General features: G+C 40.3%; 1 protein-coding gene across 1 annotated transcript; it reads left to right on the top strand.

The window, feature by feature from the left end:
- The first annotated feature begins 1,587 nt into the window (after positions 1–1,587).
- On the top strand, positions 1,588–19,381 carry tes (testis derived transcript (3 LIM domains)). The gene is made up of 7 exons (XM_008277973.1): positions 1,588–1,757; positions 7,583–7,668; positions 9,238–9,724; positions 10,495–11,178; positions 13,872–14,087; positions 14,229–14,387; positions 16,728–19,381. Exons 1-7 carry the CDS (start codon positions 1,731–1,733, stop codon positions 16,917–16,919), a joined length of 1,851 nt encoding a protein of 616 aa, XP_008276195.1. The 5' UTR covers positions 1,588–1,730; the 3' UTR covers positions 16,920–19,381.
- The last annotated feature ends 2,423 nt before the right edge of the window (positions 19,382–21,804 follow it).

Genomic DNA, 21,804 nt, shown 5'->3' on the forward strand with positions numbered 1-21,804 from the left:
GAGAACCTGGAGAGAACCCACGCTACACAGGGAGAACATGCAAACTCCACGCAGAAAGATCCCGGACATCCTAACCGGGATGCAAACCAAGGATCTTGTCACTTCTAGAGGCGACGGTGCTAACCACCGAGCCACAGTACAGCCCTGGTTCAGGATCTAATTGGGTGATGTTTTCAGGTCACTTTTTGGACTCAAAAGGGGTGCAGCATTTTGTAGATTCATAATACATGATGAGGCTGATTAAGTTTTGAATCAACCACATCAGGGAATCAGCTGCCTGAGAGTTTACAGACTTTCCAGACATCATAGTGAAGGAGAGTTACTGAAAAAAACTGCCTACACACTCATCAAATCCTGACAGATAAGACCATACATGACCTGTCAGGGTGTGACAGTGTCACTTCCTTTGCTAAGGCCAACAGCAGCACACAGGAAGCTGCTCACCACCATTATTTCCTGTCAATGAGGCAACACTGCAGCTGTTTGACAGGCACTTCTGTAAAGGCCACAAACAGCAGGTTACAAAGCAGACCAGCTGTGATGTGTGGTGTGTGTTTGTATGTGTGTCCCAGGAATATTTCTGTCCTTGCTATGCATTCAAAACGAATACAAAAACAAACATTTAATAACACAAGGGCATATTTTTTCATAGTTCAATGGTATCATGAACATTTCAGGTTCAGGTTTGTTTATTTTCTTTTCTTTTCTTTTCTTTTTTTTTTTTTACAATGTGCCTTTAAAAATAAGTCAAACATCATGTGAGGACCAAGAAAGTGAAGGGGAGGGAATAAAAACAGCACACTGAGAGTGCGTACTGCAGCCACAGACTGTGACTAAAGCAGGTTAAATGTGTCAAAATACGAACACGTCCTTTGTTACCATGGACACGCCCCTGCTGTGCGCTGATTGGCTGCACTGCGCGCTAGTGCTCGTTGTCTCTGTTCCTATTGGTTTAGATAAAAATCTATCAACGCGGAAGTCTTCCCACCTTAATATCAATGAAAAGTGAACGGGACCTCCAGAGTGAAAGCTGCGTCAAGCTGGAGAGCAGAAACGAAGATCTATCCGGAAAGAAGGCAATGCTGCTATTATAGTAAAGAGCGAACGATGGCAGCAACAAAATTGTATTCCACACAGTTGTGTATGAAACATAGTTGTAAAGTAATTACAGCTGTAGTGTGGTGTGAATCAAATTAAATTTAGATGTAGATAGTGTGTACATTGCAATCTTGGTAAGCTAGATCATCAGGTTTTGATAACGTTAGCTTGTATTAATGTTGTTTGTCGTAGTTTGAGTTGCATGTTACTGTATAGGCTGATATTGTATGACGATTACATTACTACAATAATTATGATTGAACGTATGGAAGTATACAAGGATCTGAATGACTGTTTCTAAGTAATAAAATCAGTTTGAATATTATCACTTACACAAATGCACGATAGAACTTAAACGTAAAAACTTTCCATACACTTTCACACTTGACAGAAAAACAACTTCCCTTAATATGCGAACTGAATTGTTTTATTTTGAAACATCTGACCGGATGTGATGTGATTGATTCTGCTTAACTTGACAGTAGTGGGAGCAGGACCTCCGAGAGGCGAGCAGTAGGGAAGCAGGGCTTGTTTTACATGTCCGGCCCGTGTTTTATCAGTGTTTGTTGTTGACAGCTCTTCCTGGAGAAGCCCCTGAAGCCAGAGAAAACTTCGCCCTGACAGACACAAAAATGGAAATAGAGAAGGAAGTGAAGAAGGTAAGCTTTCCCCACCTCGGTGCTCTCCGTCGGTGTCCCGGGCTGACCGGGGAACGCCCTGAAAGGTGTGCCGAGCGCGTGGCAGGTGGCGAGAAAAGTTACGGTGCAAGTCCGACGTTATGGTTTGTGTATCGGGTCAAGTTTCGTACTCGTTTGATAGTCATATTTTTTTGCATTTCCGTTGATAAAACGTTTACTAAAAGCGCACTTACGCCAATTTAATCAATTGAAATTATGATCAAGTTCTTGTTGGAAGTTTGTACAAAATGAGCAGCCTCGTTGCCTTTCACTTTCCTTTAAGATTTAGTTCCCACCTGAAGGAACTCCACGGCAGACTGCGTTTGAAATATTCGCAATATAGTGTCACCCTTCGTATAAAAAAAAAACTCTGAAGCTCTTTAACAAATTATCGAGTATTTAGTAAAACAACGGAATCCATTTCTAAATTCGGCATAGCCATTAGCTATGAAATTGGGTGATCCAGTGTTTAAATGTTGTGCTTTATACCTTCAACAGCTGCATTTTAAGTGAGTGTCAGTAACATGTAAACCAGTTAGTTTATTCTTGAGTAAATGTTTCTGTTTGACTTAGACAGCTGCCTACTTGTAGGACTTCTCTCACCAATGCTTCCAAGACATTAAGTTATTTATCACTTTTATGTGTTTGAGCTTTTAAGCGAAATGCTGCAAAACTAAGGGGATTTTAACCGGATTTGGCCAGGAAGGGAAGAAAACAAGTCATCCTGTCTGCATTGTGACTTTTACTGTCTCAGACAGTCTCACATTTCCAACACTTTGCACAGTGACTAGTCATACATTCCATATTATATAGGTCATTGTAGATGCACATCCCTGTTTGCATACATTGGATTCCTTCTGCTTTGACCACTTTTGATTCATGGATCTTTATGATGTTTGACAGTGTGCTTATAAACTCCTTGTGTAGGTTCATGTAGTGAAAACAGCTGAATCCCAGAGGTCACCATTTGGCTATGGACTTTTTGCATCTGCCTGTTAAGCACGCAAACATTGTAAGCTGCTGAGTATTGGTGTCCCAAAAGCTCCTTTTGGAGGCCTGGGACCCTTTCCTGCACCAGTTCCCCTGTAATTGTTGGTAATTTGAGCTGTGGAGTTCACCTGAGTCCTTGCACAGACCTGCACAGACCTGGCAGAAGTGGAAGGAAGTTCACTTAATAAAATGCAACTTAAATTTGTCATCACTTTGACTTCAGTCACTTCAGAATACAGTTATCATGTTGTCTACACAGGAAATCAGTCTTGCTTCACATGCAGAGACTGATAATTCATATTAGCTAAGACACATGATGACACCCATAGTGCTTATGTGGCAACAAGGTAACATGTAGCCTGCTGCCCATTTTCTCCCACTACAAGGTATTCTTTTATTACTCTTTTGACAGTTACAGTGTTGGATGGGAGCAGGATCTCCAGCATGTAGGTTGTTTTCAGCCAGAGTGAAGAAAGCCTAAAAGAAAGCCAAAATTTAGCACATGCCTAGTGGTGTTGTCCTACTCCATTTGCTGATCAGTGGTCTTACCTGCTGTTACGAAGCTAACAAAGTCAACTCCATCAAAGAGCAGGGAAAGCATGTATATACAGTTAGCTTCTGCTGAAAAGTAGGTCTGAGCAGCTGGGTGACCCAGACACACCCAGTCTGACATCTGTTTTTAATCCCTGGAGGAGATAAGTCTGGTGTGGCTGCAGGGTTTCTGTCTGCTGGAGGCTGCAGGGTTGCAATCAGCCAGAGGCTAAAACTGTAATGGCCCTTGTTCACGACAGGCCACCTGTGTGTTAAGGTAACATTATCCTCAATTGGGCCCAGGCACTCTTCTTCCATGAACAGCTGAGGTAATAGGTTGTGACTGAGCGCACTGCATGCAGGCTGTGAAATCATCAGCACTAGCATTGTGTTAAATTAAAGTTGCTTCTGATGGTCTTTCTTTAATAGTTTGACCTTGGTGGGGGTCATTTTCCTCCCTAAATAGATACATGAGGGATGCATGATATTGGATGTTTGCATATATCCAATATGTTGATATTTTCCAGCTCATTTCGTTGTATTGCTGCTACTGAATGCACATTTTTTTCCACCTTATTGCACAGAGCATCAGGTCTCACTTGTTGTAGATTTTAACTTATTATTATGCCAACTCTTACCTTGATGGCCCACTGATACATGCAGGTATAAAATACAATCTTTTTCAAATGTACACATTCAACAGGCAAAATAAGAAAACTGCTTCAACGTGCGTAGTATGCTTATTTTTATGTAACATTTTCAAACAAAATATTCAATTCTTAAATGCTCAGTGTTTTCTGCCTGTCAATGTTCATTCTGGGCAGGTGCTGATGTTTCATTTTAAAAATAAATATATAGGTTGACACAGATTATGTTGCCTATATCATTGTGTATCCCTAACATAAATCACTATTAAGCTTCCATATTCAAGATTTTTTGGAAGAAAGTGCAGAAGATATGAGTGTCCTGATCCACAGACCTCTCTGTTGCTTAAATCCTGTAGAGGATTCTGTGATATGAACTAGTAAGCAGTCAAGGCTGTGCAAATCAAATTTGTCTCCAAAACAACAGCAAGGAGGCTGAACCAAATTCATATTTGTGGTGATATGAAATGCATGAATGTATTCCATTTTCACCACACCCAGATAAGATATGACTGTTGAGAAATGAAAAGAAATGTAACCCTCTAAAAACCAAGCTGTTTGGCAGTATCATAAAGTTATAATGCCATAAATCATAAAAAAAAAGAAACAGAAAAAGTCGAAAATTTTAAATTATTTTTTTCCAAAAATTAAAACAAACAAAAAAACTGATATCAACATGTACAACATTTTTCATTTTTGTGTTACTGGAGAAAGTGGTGACTGTACATAGTTTAGATATGTTACTACTTACATGTTTTAGTCTGTTTCCATACTTGTCTACTATCTGCTCTGGACCAGCCCTGTTCAGCTGAAAAGTCCCTGAATAGTTGTCACATCACTCTTGGTCAGAGCTGAGTCACTAACAGCTTCTTATTTTCACAGCATTGTTTTCTTTTTAGTTTTTAACAGAATGTGGTTTGAGCAAACTTTTTTTTTTTGCCATTTAAAAAAAAAAACAAAACATGTAAAATATGAATTTAATGAAATGTGATTTGAGTTTCCTGATGACACCGTACATCACACAGAAGTAGTTCAAAGACCATCAGGAAGTTAGTCTAATGATTTTTTTCTGTTGCTTTGGTACATGATGGTATTTGATATTTTTTTTAAAAGACAATATGATTTTGAAACCCACTGGCAGGTGTTGGGGTTCAGGAGGTTGAACAACTGCTGGAGGAACACAGGAAAGTTCTGCTTCCACTTAAAAAAAAGTGAATTTTGCAGCTGCCTTGACTAAAATTCAACCCTGCCTCCTTGAATCTTAATACACCCAGTTTTGTTTTATCAACTTTCAACAGACCGTTTGCAGCACTACACTAAGAGTCAAGTACTGTAGACATACTAGACAGAAAACAACAGGAGAAACGCTTATTTTTAAAAGATTGATGTGTGTTCTGGCTGGCTGGTGGCCACCTGGACATTTAAGGGACAGCCTTCATTACAGCCGCAACTGGCTTTCAACTCAGCCCTGCTGCAGCCCAGTGACTCATGAACATGACTCATTGGGTCTGGGTCGTATACTTTGTGTTTGAACTGCCTTGTTTCAGAGTGTTGTCACCAAACTGAATCATCCTGCAGGCCTCGTCAGAATTTCAAAGTTACTGATTAACATCAACTGCTAATGCAGACGGTACAACTGTGTTCCAAGGAAATATATACACATGGAGTGACCTCAGCCAAAAATGGCCAGTTGTCCTCACCATGTCTGACATAAATATTTAGACTTGCACTAGTTGTGACCACTTATCTCGCTTTGTCTTAAATCCAAGCTATTCAAGCCTTTTCATTTGAGGGGTTTTAGCTGATGTTTTAGTTTTAAGATGAACATGCCGGTATCAATTAGTTTTCGTAAAAAAAGGTGCAACAGCCTGAACACTTCTCTTGTATAAACTGAAATGTGGCCACAGTGAAGAGCATCAAAGACTGATAGTTAGCAATAAATACAGCACAGGTTTGTAATCTTGTTTACGCATACCTAAATCAGACAGATGATGTCAATGCATTTTTTCTTAAAGATTGTTGTGTATTTAGGCAACGTTTTGTGCAGCTGCTTGTGTTTAGACATTGGTCCTCCTGAGTTGCAGTATTGCTTTGGTGTCTGTACTGAAACACAAGTCCAAGCGAGACGTAATACTCTGGACTTAATAGAATAGGGACATACAAATGTGGGCTGCAGGGTGGCGCAGTTGGTAGCACTGTTTCCTCGCAGCAAGAAGGTTGCCGGTTCGCGTCCACTGGAATCTTTCTGCGTGAAGTTTGCATGTTTCTCCGGGTTCTCCGGCTTCCTCCCACACAGTCCAAAACATGTTGAGGTTAATTGGTGATTCTAAATTGTCCGTAGGTGTGAATGTGAGTGTGCTTGGTTGTCTGTCTCTAAGTGTAGCCCTGTGATGGACTGGTGACCTGTCCAGGGTGTCCCCTGCCTTCGCCCTAAGTCGGCTGGGATAGGCTCCAGCCCCCCCGCGACCCTAGTGAGGATTAAGCAGTGTATAGATAATGGATGGATGGATGGACATACAAATGTTATCCTGAAAGTACCATTTGGAGAAAAAGAAATCCAGAAAACAAACATTTTCTTTCTTGACAAATTTTTGTTTTCCAGTCCAGTTCTACAGTTATGTTTATGCTGCCTGCAAAAGAGAAAGGGGTGTGCATGTGCAGTTTCACAGAGATTGACTGACGTGATTTGGCACTTTTAATTGTCATCACAAATCATGTTGCAACAATTCATTGTTGTGATCGTCAGCGTCTCCCAGCGGAGGAAAATCTCACTCCAGAAATTTCAGGAAAAGCCTAAACTCTGGCAGCGAGGCTCCACCATTGAAAACAGGAGTCACTGTCTGCATTCCTCTACAGTGAGTGTCTTTTGGGTCAAAAACATCTCGCTTGACAGCAGGGGGGCCTCCTGGGATCCCAAGAGGCTTTCAGCATCATTGAATAGTTGCCCATATATGGTTCTAACAAGCAGGAATGGCTTAAGGTGGACATGAGTGATGTCTGGCAGTGAAACCTCAGATGCAAGAGAGAAGTGTAGCAGAGTTGCCAATCAAAGAAGCTGGACAGGATGAATGTCTGAATGTTATTCACTTAAAGAAATGGCTCATAAATAATCCTAAATCAAGGAGAGAGACATTTTTTTGGGGGGGTCATGACACACCTGAACTGCATTCGAGAGCATGCAGTGAGAATATTTGCTTTATTTATCCTGAACATGGCAAGAAATCAAAGTGACATCAAAATGTGACATGCTAATGTTTAAAAGTCAGAACTTTCTAATCTCCAAGTGGTATTTCATTGCCGCATGACTGGGAAATTACATTTTTTGCTTATCCTACTAAGAGTAGAATAAATTAGTTTTTGCTCCTGTCATTGTTGATGCCAGCCTCTTTCTCTCCAGATGTGCCACTCCAGAGAATTTAAAGGAGTCGTTGTTTCCCATGTTGAGTATTAAACTTTATCAAAGTGTCAGATAAGTCCCACTGGTCCTATATAGGTCCCAATCTAACGTTTGTCTTGAATGCACAGTACATTATTATTATATCATGACTTAAACTTTTCCCCCCCAGTTATATGTACATCTTCTGTGATGGAAAAGAAAACTGTGATAGCCTTTGTAATCTCCCTTGTGTGCTTTGTTTACAGATGACCCTTGGCCACGAGTTTGGCGCTGGAGCAGCCTGTTTAAAATGCAAGGACAAGTGCGAGGGCTTTGAGCTGCATTTCTGGAGGTTTGTACAGTTTCTCTCTACAGTAGCACAGGTTCACAGTGGAGAGTAAATTTCACTTCCCTTATGAAACTAGGGCCACATGTGTAATTTAAGACTAAATGACAGTTCTCTTGAGCAAAGCACAGAACCCTCAGGGGAGGATAGTTAGTGGTCGATAGTAAAAAAAAACCCCAAAAAACCTGTCAGTATATGATTGTGACCTAGAGCAGTCATGACAAACAGCATGCCTATTCAGCATGCCCTTCCAGGAATAATAAAAGGAAAACACAAAAACATAATTCATTGACCCAGTCTGGTCGGTTGCTTAATTAAAGATACTCCAACAGCAGCAGGAGTCATCAGCCTAATAGGAACATGCTGTTTGAGAACAGGAGCTCTTCATGTTTGTTTTTGAACACAGAGTTCCATGTGTCACAGACTTATTGTGAACAATAGTGAAAGCAGTGCTGGAAATATTAGGCCAGTGAATATTGATCTAATTGGTTCTGACTGGAGAGCACGGGATGAGTTTTCATGGTGAGGTCTGATTCTAACTCCAAATGCAGATTTAAATGGCTCTCACCTGCCCTCCGAGCCATTAATTACTTTTGTGTTCAGCCTAGTACACTATAAGAATACAGTATTGTCATAGTTATGGAGTCAACAACTCTTAAGTAGTCCAGCTAGCTACAGCAAGGTCATGGCTTGTAACAGGACAGTATTCTTGGCTGGACATCAGACATTTAAAAATTCTGACCACCCCCAGAAACCCGTGGTGTGCCTTTGTGCTGGTGCTCCAGCCTGTGTCACGGGACCTGGTGCTGTCTTCAAGAAAACTAGCCATGTGTGGATAATTGTAGAGTCCAAACAGAACTGTTTGTCCTGAGTCGCCACTGCAAATAAAGAGCACATGTTGCGACAGACAGTGTAAGCAAGACAGAGGACCCTGGGAAGTCGTGTTGTCCATATACTGCCCCACATGCTTTTAGGTTTTTTTCAGATCCATTAATATAAGCATAATGAAAATGATATTTTGTTGGTCTCTATCAGTCAATTGAATATATAATGTATAGAACAGTATTATGATTCTCATTTAAATACAACTGAAACCGTGTTCAACACAGCTGGAAGAACTATTCCCTATCATGCTTGAAATCTGAGGGCTGGTCAGGCTGGAGCTTGCCTTGTAGTCATAAATTATGTCAGCATTACTCCACAGATATGAAGACAGTTGTGTTGAGGCATGTTAAAAGTGCAGATATCTGAAACAAACACCGAGCTTCTCATGTCGACATAGTATTACGGGAGAGTTGTGGTTGATTGCAACTGACTTAATAAGATAATTTAAAAAAATTAAAGCATGTTTGCTTTAATACAAACTACAGTGCAGTTAAGACAACAGAGGAGGATAACATAAAGAATATGCAATTAGAAAAGTGGAGACATTGTTCCACACTGAATAAGGCTGTAAAAATTCTGAATTAACATATTTTCAGTGCTTAAACAGTATATGGAAAAAGATGCTAAATAAGCCCATAAATGTTTGAAAAATCTAACTTCTCAGTGTTTTCTTATCATTCTTCTGTGCAGGAAAATATGTCGAAACTGCAAATGTGGCCTTGCAGAGCATGATGTGTCGATGAACTCGGAAGAGAACAAGAAGGTAGGCAAGCTGTTCGAGGACACCAAATACACTGGCCTCATCGCCAAGTTGAAGACGGATGGCATCCCCAGGTACCAGGCCAACATGGTGACCATCACTCTGCCCAGCCCTGCCACTGCTTATGCAGTTCCACCTAGTGCCTCCTCCACCATTGTGCCCCCTTCTGCCACAGCTGGTTCTGTACAGCCTGCTGGAACCTCTGCAGGTTTGGCACCAAGCAGCGCTCAGGCTCAGGCTCAGGCTCAGGCTCAGGCTCAGGCTCAGGCTCATCCTCATCCTCAGGCTCATCCTCAGGTTCAGCCTACACCAGCTGGCGTTACACCGCTCAAGGCTAACAAAGTGCCAGTTCCCAAAGATGTGCCCATGAAGTCCGTCACCTATGAGTGGGCACCACCAGTAGCAAACAAGTATCTGGTAAGAGTTCAAACTAGTGATACAATGCCTCTTAAAGTCAAAAACTATTTTAGGAATAACTTTTCACATGTGATGGTTTGCTGGTGTTTGCTGTTTCATACTGTAAACTAAAGATGGTTTTGCACTAGAACAAGTTTAAGGATGTGTCTATAGAGGACATTCCTGTAGCTCACCTGTTTCAATCACCCAAAAAATCGTTTTTGTCTCTGCCTTTTTTTCAGTGGTTGTGTCCCTTCTAACTATTTAAATCCAGATAATTAATAGAGAACAAACATGTAATTGCTGTCTATGAAACAACTGCTTTTTATCTATCTAAATTTTAGAACCTTTTTTTTTTTTTTTGTAAATAAAAAAATAAAAAACTTAAGGGCTGTTTATAAAAGCCGTTGTCCATTTCAGGACCCAGTGATATTCTAATGACACATTTATCTGATCAATCATTTTATAAAGTTACATTAATTTTTGAAGCGCTGATGATTAAAAACAGCATGCAATTTTTAATGACAGAAGCTCTCACCACCTCATTAATCTGCTCCTTGGTATTAACGCAGCCAGTCTTTCAAACTCTTGCCTTTGTTTAGTCTAGAACTGTATCTGCAGGGCCCATGTTTTGCTTGCCTTCTCACATAAGACAAGACAGTTTCCCCTTACTTGCTTTCTGATTGGTCCTTAACTAATATCTCTCTACTGTTCTCATCCCTGTCCTTCACAGTTCTTCCTTTATACCATCCAAACTGAAATGATTTTCTTTTTCCTCCTCGGCCTCCCAGGCGGTGCGCTACATTGAGCTGCTCCCCCAAGAGAAACGTCCGGTGGCTGGTACAGAGGGAGCAGCTTACCGTCGGCAGCAGATGGCCCGTCAGCTGCCTGAGCACGACCAGGATCCATCCAAGTGCCACGAGCTGAGCCCTGCCGAGGTCAAGAAAATGCAACAGTTTGTTCGCAAGTACAAGGATGAGGTCCTGGGGATCGGAGATGTCATGCTGCCCGAGCAAATGGCTCTGGTTAAGGCAGGAGGGCAGGTTGGGGCCGGTGTTGGGGCCGGTGTTGGGGCCGGTGTTGGGGCCGGTGTTGGGGCCGGTGTTGGAGCCGGTGTTGGAGCCGGTGTTGGAGCTGGAGGTACACCTGGTGCACAAGGGGCAGGGTTTGGACCTGGAGCAGATGTTGTTGCTGGTGGTGGAGCTGGAGGGGCTGGATATAGACCAGGGGTTGGGGTTGCTGGGGCTGGTTCTGGTTCTGGGCCAGTGGCTGGAAGCTGTGGTGTTGGAGTTGGTGTTGGCCTTGCACCTGCTGGAGCTGGTGCTGGAGCTGGTGGTGCTGCACCACTTTCAGGGCCTGGGATTGGACCCTCTGATGGCTTTGGGCCAGCTGGAGGGGCCATGGGTACTACTGCCACTGCTGGAGCCATGAGCGTCCCTGGATCTCAGCAAGCTGGACTACCACAACAGAACTTTGTAAGTAGTTTGCACTATATTTGTTTATTATATGCATATCAGTCTGTGTTTTCTTCAGTCTCCATTACTGTCACGATCATGATCACCTGCTCTAAAATGGTAACCAGTCCAGGGTAGACACATTGAAAGGATAGTCTCAATATGTACATAATATTTTCTGATACCGATATATGTCACAGAATGGCAAAAAAAATCAAATCAATATACTGTGTTTCATAGGCATTATGCCAAATATGAAGTTAGTTTTTTAAGGAAGTTAGTTTTTGATGAAAGCTAATTCAGAATAATCCATTTGGGCAAGATAAATTTGTTTAATGATACCATTACATGACTGTATCAGCTCAGTGTCCACTGAAAGTTGAAAAGAATAAATTTGAAATATTTTTTTTATGCAAAAGAGGGAAACCATTACTATCATTGTATTCTAGTTTAATATATGGTGTGGTAAATAATGAAAATGTACTACAAGTGTTACCTTCAAGAGGAGAATAGTGCTACACTAATGGCCTTCCACGGTTATGTCATTGTTTATAGCAATGAAAGAAACAGACTACTTGGAGACACCCCTGCATTAACACAACTTTAAACTCACGGAACAAAATGGAGACAGCGAGGTCTACCTTATTCAATGTTTAGTGAAAGTTTACTCAGATTCAGCTCCAAACTAATAGACATTCATGTCAAAGAAGTTTTCAGTGTGGCTGCATTTTGTTCCAACAGATAGACAGAAAGTCAAGTGTAAACTTTGCCAACAGCAGTTTTGCATATCGCAGCTCAACAACCAACATGATATATCATCTAAAAACACGAGGCTAGCTTGTCTGCATTGTATTTCTCAATAGTTCTTGTCCTAGGATCCCAATTTGATATAGTTCATTTTTTTGGGCATCATATTAATATAGACATGCTGCTTTCAGTGCACTGTGGCCCATTTAGATATTAACATGCAGATTTTTCCCCCCCGTGATCAGTCAGTTGAAGACAGTACCATTTTGTTTTATAGCCAAGAACACAGCAGTAAGTTTAGTAGATAGTGGGTTGGAATAGTTATGGGAAACCCTGCCACAGTGAGAAAACACAGGGTCAGGCTCAGGAAGTGCCTTTGAACATTATCCCTCCTAGCTCCAGAGGTAGTAAATCAGTGCAGCAGTGCTCACAGTCATAGTTAGGTGACAACAAGGTACAAACAGTATTTTATTGTTAATACTCAGCTTTGACAGCAGTCACATCAGTTTTTTATTCATGGCCGTCCGCACTAGTAATGAAGATGATTACACAGATTGTACCTTTAGCAGTCTGCCGCGAGATAATGCTAATGGATTGTGGTAGCTTTAGCTTGTGAACCCCTGAAATCAAAAAGTGTGTACTCGTGACCCCTCATCACAGTTCCATAATTCCCCCTCGATTGTAAAGAAAAATAAGTAACGAGACAAAATTCACTACTTCCTTTTTTCCTTTTTTAATTATCTTTTGACCACCTCAGTTTATTTGGTGACCACTAGGGAAGGTCTGTACCTCCAAGCTGTGAATCACAGTTGAAAAATGTTTTTTGCAGATGTGATAACTTCTTTCATTTACATGAAACAACTACTAAATCTCTAGTTTAGGTCATATTCAATGCATGTGCCACTTAAATGACAAAATTACTGTAATTATCTACTCATTTTGTCCATCCTTTTGGGAGTGATTACATGAGTGAACCAGTGTTATTCCTAAACAAAAGGACACTAGGTGGAGCCACAACATCAACTCTGACCCAGCCTTCCCTATTTAGGGTGATGGATTGTGATTTCAAAAGAATTCACAGTTGAGCATGAGTCACAGCTGAAGTTTTTCTCATCATACTCACATGCAGTTCGTTAATTCTTCCTGTGTGGATTCTAAAGATTTAGTCTTGCTTTCAGTTCTCTGTGGCTCATGTATAAAAAAAGGGTTTAATACTGGATCAAAAAGCAGCCCTGGTTATGCAAGAGTAGCAGAGCTGAAGTGAGATCACCAGGCAACATCATTCATGCTCAGCTTCTTTTTTCTCTTTTCCATGTATTTTTTCATTTTGCTGTCTTTTTTTTTCTTCTATTACTAGCTTCTCATAGTTTTCATTCTCATTCATTTCATTGTTCTGCTGTTCTGATTTTCAAAAACAGATTTCCACACTCTGTGTTTCAGCTTTCCTCTTCATTCCTCGAAGTATCCACAACAGCACGCTGTTAGGAGCTTGCTTTTCTCTTCTGTCTTACTTACCGAAGTCTTCACTGAACAGCAGTTATCTCATTTTAATTAAAAACACCATAGTCAGGTTACAGCAGCTGTACATCTGTGTTCATTCAAGGAGTACAGGGATCAAAGGCCGAAAGATAAAGTGTTTCTTTTGTCAGATCAAAGGAGGCCCCACTTGAATTTTCAATGGAATCAAAGAATGTCATATCACCCTTTTGTGTAAACCTATTGAGAATTACTGGAAATGCATAATAATTACTTGTTAGGACTAAATGACCTGTATGAATCTTTTTCACTACAAGATGTAACTGATTATTTTGACACAGAGTTTTTTGTTTGTTTCCTTTTTTATGTGTACATATCCATATAATGGAAGATATCTGCTTTTTTTGGTACATTTCTGCTATTTTTGTTGGTAGCAGAGTCTAAATCCATAACCGTACCAACCTTCTGTCCTTCTCTTCTTTCCCTTCAAGTCGTGCCATCATTGCCAGCAGCCCATGCGTACAGGTGAGCCAGCTGTCTACGCTGAGCGGGCCGGCTACGACAAGCTGTGGCACCCGGCGTGCTTCGTGTGCTGTACCTGCCATGAGCTGCTGGTTGACATGATCTACTTCTGGAAAAAAGGCAAGATGTACTGTGGACGCCACTACGGAGACAGCGAGAAGCCACGATGTGGAGGTTGTGATGAGGTGAGAGAGGATACGATAACCCTCTGGTTTTTAAGTCCAAATGTTGTTTCTATATTGTGTCATGGTGAAATTTAGATTATACAGGCACATGTCATGACTGAGACTTATTCAATCTATACTCTGAAACGTGTCTGTCCACAGCTGATCTTCAGTAACGAGTACACTCAGGCTGAGGGCCAGAACTGGCACCTTAAACACTTCTGCTGTTTCGAATGTGACTGCATCCTGGCTGGAGAGACATACGTTATGGAGAACGACAAGCCTGTCTGCAAACCCTGCTACATGAAGAACTACGCTGTGGTGAGACTTTCCTCACATGTGTTTCTAATACTGTTTAAATACACTAGTGAGCTAAAACATTATGACCATTTGTAGACAAAACAAATAACATAAATGTTCTTACGACAAAGGCGCATGTCAAGTTCTGGGACGTATTAAACTGTAAGTGAACCGTAGATTCTAGTAGTCAACATACTAAACATGAGTGAAATGCTCAGGTACAAACCAGAGTTACTTTGACAAGGGCTAACAATTATTATTGGGGCACGACTGGGTTGGAGCATCTCCGAAAGCAAAAGGGTTTGCTCTCTGTCAGCAGTGGTGAGTACCTAATGACAGTGTTAAGAAGGGGAGACAGATTGTAATGGATGTACTGCTGCTAACGTCTTCGTGCCAGATACCACAGGGCGTCCTTAAAGGTTTTGAAGTGTTCATGTCTCAGCAGGTCAAAGGCTGCATGTAAAGGACCAACAGCATGTTAGGCAGGTGGTCACAGCTTGCAAGGCCCTAATGTGAATCAAATCAGAGTCTTGTTCTGATGTACAGGAAATGTGTCTTTGATACACATATGTATAGAATGTACAGGATATTTCCCTCAAAATAAATGCTTCAATCATGCATAGGACTTTAAAGTGTCTGACTTTGAACAGTGTAATAATAGAAGTAATATCTTGGTATATCAAAAATAGAAAGTGAGACTCGCAGAATATAATGTTCCTGTTCAGTGAAGATTGCAGAAAGTCTGCTCCAAAAGTATGTTACTAGCAGAGTTATGTTAGAGATTGGGTTTGAAATCAAAAGATGAAAAAGATCATAAGAATAGAATAGAAAATTAAAGGAGTGATCATCAATTTTCATTGATTGGCAGCTCACTCTTTTAACAGAAATGGCCAGGTTGTGTTGTCAAGTGTCCTAAAATCAGTTAAAAACTGACTGACTGGTGGAACTTGTTGCCCAAGTGTTTGCTTTCTCATGGACTGTTGACAAAGGTGCAGTGGTTGTCTAGCTTTCATTTCAGTCTGTGCTTTTGTTTGTTAACATTGCAACTGGAACAAAAAAGTATACATCAACATGAAGACCACACAACTGTCTCTGACAGAAAAACATGTTGCATTTGGTTTGTTGACTATGTAGAATGTAATTCCTCCAATCTTATTGATTGGACCTTCATCCTGCAAGAAGACAACAGCTCCAACACACTGCCAGTTGTATTAGTTACAAAAATAGGAAGGCCTGAAACTGCTCAGTCAATAGATGTGTGTTTTACCTGGTGAAGAGAAGACTGAAAACAGTTGGCTGTCTTACTGGATTACGTACAATTATCAAAGGGCTGTGAACGAAATGCATGTGCTTATAAAGTTAAAAGCCAGTCTAGGCTTTTGTCAAACTGTATCTTAATCTCATATATGGTGGTGCGCATGGATGCAGCGGCCCCTTCAGGAGACAGCGACAGTGAACGTTTAGTGTCTTATCCCAGACGTGCATTCCACAAAACTTACTAATTAAATGATCCTGAAGAAACGCTCTCTTATCTTGCCTGTACTACTGTGTACATACAGCAAAATGACAATAAACTTGATTTGATTGGTTTGATTTGATATTCAAATTCCTAAAGTTGAAAAAGCATCAATTGTCACTCTACTCTTATACTTTGAGGGTGCTGTAGCAGGCCTGCTTGAAATGTGTTAGTCAAAGCAAGATTCCTATGGGTCACAGGTCATCAGGCAAAGGCCTTGTACAAGTTGAACAACAGACTTCAGTGTAAAACTGATAGAAAGAGAGTGATTGTAAATGAATGGTGGCCACCCAAAGCCAAAATGTAGAACACTAATTGTGTTTACAGGATGTGTCCAACATAGTCTCTGGCAAAGCCACTGTTTTTATATAACTTCATATTCATATTTGCCTTCATGTGTGAATATTTAAGTATTAAGAGGGTAATCTTTTTACTACTGCTGAACATTTTGTTTAGGTTTAATATATGTCCTCGTATTAAGTGCACTTTTGGACACGCACGCACGCATGCGCACACGCACACACACACACATATACATATATACATATACAGGATGAAAAGACTAAAAAACTTCAATTACGTTTTTAGTAACTTCAGTAAAAGAAGAAAATTGCCCCAACTCTGACAACAGTGGTCTTTTTCTGTGTATTGTACTTATATATGTTGTGTGACTATAGTGGGGCTTGACAGCGTTTTAGTGAGGAAAGTACAAAGAAAAGAAAAAATACTGGAGCATAAATTAACAACTTAAATAAAGCAAAAAATACATAGCAAAAAATTAAAATGTAAAATATTTGATTAAAAAGGCATTATGTGACTTTACATTATTTTCACCCTTTTCCCAGAAATGCTCAGCCTGCCAGAATGCGGTGGAGCCTGAGGCCCAGAGAGTTTCCTACGGTGAGCACCACTGGCACGCCGAGCCGCAGTGCTTCAAGTGCTCCGGCTGCTCCAAGTGCCTGATCGGCCAACGCTTCATGGCAGTGCAGAACTTCCTCTTCTGCTCTGTAGAGTGCAAGAAGAAAACCGTGGCTTAGAGGGCCAAAGCAACTCCCTCATCTCCTCCATGACCACTTGTGAAACCAGGACGGGTTCTGCTAAAACTAAATCCAGACCAGAGAAAACAAACACTGCAGCTGCACAAGGGCAGAGATGGGTTGTAGTTGTGTAACATGAAATAGTGCCTGATACCTCTCATGTAGAGATTTACATTAACAAGGAGCCCATTAGTATTTGGGTTGCCTGTCCATGGTAGACCGCAGTGCTGATACGTCTTGTAGTCTCAGAATTAGTGACACCCAAACTTCTACTGTCCATTTTTGTCTTCAGCCTAAGAGTTTTTTGGATGATTTTGTTGCACTGTTTTATATACTTACAGATGAGATTTTTTTTTTTGTTACACATATGTTTGTTAAGTGCTATTTCTGCTGTTCCATTCCTGAGTAACCTACTGTTGATTTGTTGTGTCACTTTATACTGTAACCTTGATACAAAAAAAACTACTGATACTCATTCTTCTTTATGCATCAGTATTACAAGCAATGTTTGCACGTTAAGGGTTCAGTAATTAAAACAGTAATGACTCGCAAAGTTTGCAGCTGATTTTAAGTTATTGATTCAATTCAACGCCTGGATTTCAACGAGAGATTTGGAAATTGCCCCAACTCTGACAACAGTATATCAGAGTATAGCTAGTACACCCTCTAGACATGTTATTAGACTGCATTTGACTGTACAGGTGTTTTTTTCATTAGTTATTCTATAATTAGATCAAGATCAAGAAAGTGGTATCTAGTAGTGGGTAGAAATAAAAATCTACTGATGAATAAACATTACAAGCAAAATAAAATGTGTTCATTATAAGTCTAGTCATAAGTGTAAATTATAAATGTACCACCCACTGGGCTACTGATGATGTAAAATAACTACTTCCTCATGAAGCTCAAAACAGTAATTATAGTTTCAGGAACCAGAGCGAAAATACTTGCAAAGAGGGACAAGTATTTTGACAGCTTGGCAGTGCAGACTTTATTCTAGAAGCTGATGCCTCTATTATTGCCTCTATTAGAGCTTATGTGAAAAACTTGTTGCTTGTTTACTGCCTACTGTCCAGCTGTTGCATAGGAAGAGCAGCAGGTTTAAAACAGTACATAAAGTCTCACATAAAACCTTTCTCTTTCAATATTTTTGTGCCATGTAGCTTTTCATTTTAAGGAACAAACTGCACTATAAAATATTTTTTCTTCAACAATTGCAGTAAAAGCAACATCCTGAGAATCAGCTAAATGTGTTAAATAATGTATAGTAGAGTTGAACAATTTGAAGAGAATATCTAATTGCGATTTTTAAGAGACATATTGCAATCTGATTTGCAAGACTGAATTGTTTGAGTGAAGTCAGGCTTCGATCGTTAAACCACAGTCCCTTATTCACGTAGTATACAGTCGTGTATAAAAGTATACATACAGTTGTAAAGACTGTGCATGTAATGGCAGTCTTAAGTTTCCAATAGCTGCTGACAGCTCATAATTTCCTATGTCGTAATCATTTAAACACACACAAAAAAAACAACCATGCATTTTAGCTCTTCTGTTGCCATTTGTACTTCTAGGTCTTTTGGAAAAATGACAAAATCTGCTGGATCAATAAGACGCACAGCAACTTGAATTATGAGTTTTGGTGATGTGGCCCGTTTTGTTTATCCAGTGTTCCTGGTGGCATAAACTTGTAACTTCTCTTGACAGAGTTGATACTGTTTACCTAAATTTGTTGGCTTTCTAACACAGCCTTGTTTCTTCATCACATTACACAGGTTCCTGATGGAGTTTTAGTCAGGAATTTTGGGAGACCAATCTAAAAACTTAATTCTTGCCCGCAGAAGGCCTTTTCTTTGTCGTGTGTTCAAAAGCAAACTTCAGTTGAGCCATAATGTGCTGCTTCCAGAAGAAGGGCTCCCTTCTTGTATGACAGCCTCTCAGCCCATGGTGATATAAAACACATTCGACTTGTGGAAACTGGCATTTGTGTTTAGTAGCTTCTGATTCATTAAAGACCTGCTTTTTGATGATACTTGGTTGACTCTTGACCATCCTGACCAATTGTCTCTCAGCAGAAGGTGATAGTTTGTGTTGCGCTTGATACTTAGTTTGTACAATTGATTTTGAGCTGCTTTGAAATGGCTCCAAGTAACCTTTCTGACTTGTTTGAGTCAATGATTTGCTTTTTCAGATCTGTACACTTGTCATTGTAGTGTTTGTGGCTTAGTCTGCTGAGGGAATCAAATGAGCTCTATTTGAAATTGGCTCAGAGGAGTCATAAGTTGAAGTAGGTCGCATTTATTCGCGGGAAGTTAAGAAGCCAAGCCAAGAACAAAGTTTGATTAAGACAAATGTAACAACACTAACATCAACAAAACTCATATTTCAAGCTGCTGTATGTATCTTTTTTCTTTTTTTTTACCCATGTTTCCAGAATACCTATAATAAATCTATCAACAAAACAAAATGCGTGATAGTTTTTTGTGACAAAGACATGTTTTGATGATTCCAACAGAGAAAATTAAGAGCTATAGGAGTCGCTCAAAACTCAAGATTGCCCTGATGTGCACGGTCTTTACAAGTGTAGGTAAACTTTTGTGCGTGACTTTACATTGATCAACGGACATAAACAACCTCTGAACATTTAATCTTCTCAGATTAAATAAAACTGAATTACAACCTTAGTCACTTCCTACACTGTTTCTAATCGTGATTCTGATTTGAAATTGATCTATTGTTTAGGCCTACTGTACAGCACAGCCGAGTTGTTGATTCGATGGTTAATTAAAGCCTCTGTGGTCCAACCTCACAGGGGGTGTCTCTTATACTTAATTCGGGGTATGTGTGTGCAGAAAGCTTAACTGACATTTTGCGATCTCTCTTACCTGTTTTGGTCAACATCCATTGCAGCAACAGAAGCTACCTACTGGTTGATGGATACTGCCAGGACCTTCAGACTTCATGTTGCTAAAGATGATGCTATGGTAGGTTGGCAGAATAATCTTTAAAAATGAAAACCCATGTGTGGATGTGCAGGACATTTGCTAATAGACATGTAAGTGGAATTACAATTCCACACTACATATGTACAGTCATTTAATACCATAGTATACGAACTGTAAAGAAGTGTACATTAGCATTTTAAACAGCTATCAGAAATCATCCAACTGACAGCTGTTAAACTGCTACTTCGACCTTCCTGTATTCATGTCCTGTAGGTGGACCACTGTCTCCATTCAAAGCTTGCACTACCTTCAGTTTTACATACTGCTCACTGGGGCTCCCACAGGGCCTATATTACTCCCTCTGACGCATCACCTGCTACTCTCTGATGGGAACTCTGTACCAGGGTAGCCATGATGGAAAAACCACCACTGAGGTGCTTGTATTTTCGTTCACAATGTGGAAACTATACACAATTCAAGGAAACTCCATCTCTAAGGAGGTCCATTGTCTTAAATGGCAGTCAGCCCAAAGCTGCGCTGCTATTTCCCCTCTTTCAACCACAACTCTACCAGACCTGATGTGACCGAATCACCTGGCCAGCTCCAAGATCACACAGACATCGCCCCTCTCTAACATCTTCCTGTGTCCCTTCTGTAATTTTCCTCATTTTGCAAATTCCTAGCATTTACAGTTCTTCCGCCATAGGAAGTCAGGGCATTGTTGCCTTAAGCCTTGCAGTGTTGATCAAAGAATTAGAATATAGGTATTATCTTACCTAAGAAATGAGTTCAGAACTCTGAAAGCAGTAGAGAGAAGCAGAGTCTTCCTGTGATATTATGTGCCTAATGGAATTTGCATGTGATTTGTTCCGTATACGGTACTTGAATTTGCATTGTGCTGCAGTTTGATAAAGGAATTTGCATTGTGGTTCATTTGTCACTGGATTTTACATCATGTTAAAAGTCCGGCCATAGAACCAGTTGCAACAAGCTTCATACCCACATCTGCGTCAATGCAATGGCATGGTGACATTTATTGCTGTTGTTCTTTTCCTGATAGGCTCCAACACTGGCCAACCCAGAGTTGTTGCCTAAAAAAAATCTAAGGGGAAGTCTCTCAGGGGAAACGTTCTCTGTGTCAATTTGGTGGAGGATCAGATTTTTATAAATCATACCCGGAGTCTGCACTCAGAGAATCCATGTCGTAAATCCCTGGTATAAATGTAGGGCAACATCTATGCAAACTCTATTCAATATTTAAGCAGTGAGTCAGAGTCATATGAAGAGAGATAAGAGATTAAATCAAGATGAGACTTGGTAAGTTACTTGGAATCATATTTTTCTGCTTTCACAGCCCTCAGCTATGATGGAGCAGCGTGGAGGCGCCACATGGAACACAGAGACTGTCTGCAACTAAGTAGAAACCTTATTCTGTTTTTATGCATGGATTACAACAGAGTGATGATTCACATTCAGAACACACAAATTTAAGGCACCTATATTTCATTCAGTTTCAGTGACCCAGTTTTTCACTGTGGAGTAATGCCTTGACAATTGAAAATGTTTAAACACAGTAACTTACAGTAAATAGGGGAGCAGCTGCAGCATTCACAGAAATTCACATGAATGTTTTGTCTTCTCAGGTAGACCACACTTACTCTGTCTGTTTTGTTCTCCAGTTTCCTGAACAGGATGGATATAGAGATTAAATCTCACAGCAAATATGGATCTCTTGATTGTGATCTTGTTTTGCTAAATTTCAAACCAGTACAGCACTGACAACTAAACTTGAAGTGCAATCCTTGGTTCATCACCTTGTAAAGTACGATCACAGGGTTAAGGATAAAGAAAAGACTACCAAGAATTGATTCTGGAAATTTTCTGATCAACAATGGAAATACAAAGTTGTAACCCAAGGAAAACTGCACATACTTATCCAT

The sequence above is a fragment of the Stegastes partitus genome, unplaced genomic scaffold (assembly GCF_000690725.1).
Source record: "Stegastes partitus isolate 25-593 unplaced genomic scaffold, Stegastes_partitus-1.0.2 Scaffold112, whole genome shotgun sequence".
Classification (NCBI taxonomy): Eukaryota; Metazoa; Chordata; class Actinopteri; family Pomacentridae; genus Stegastes; species Stegastes partitus.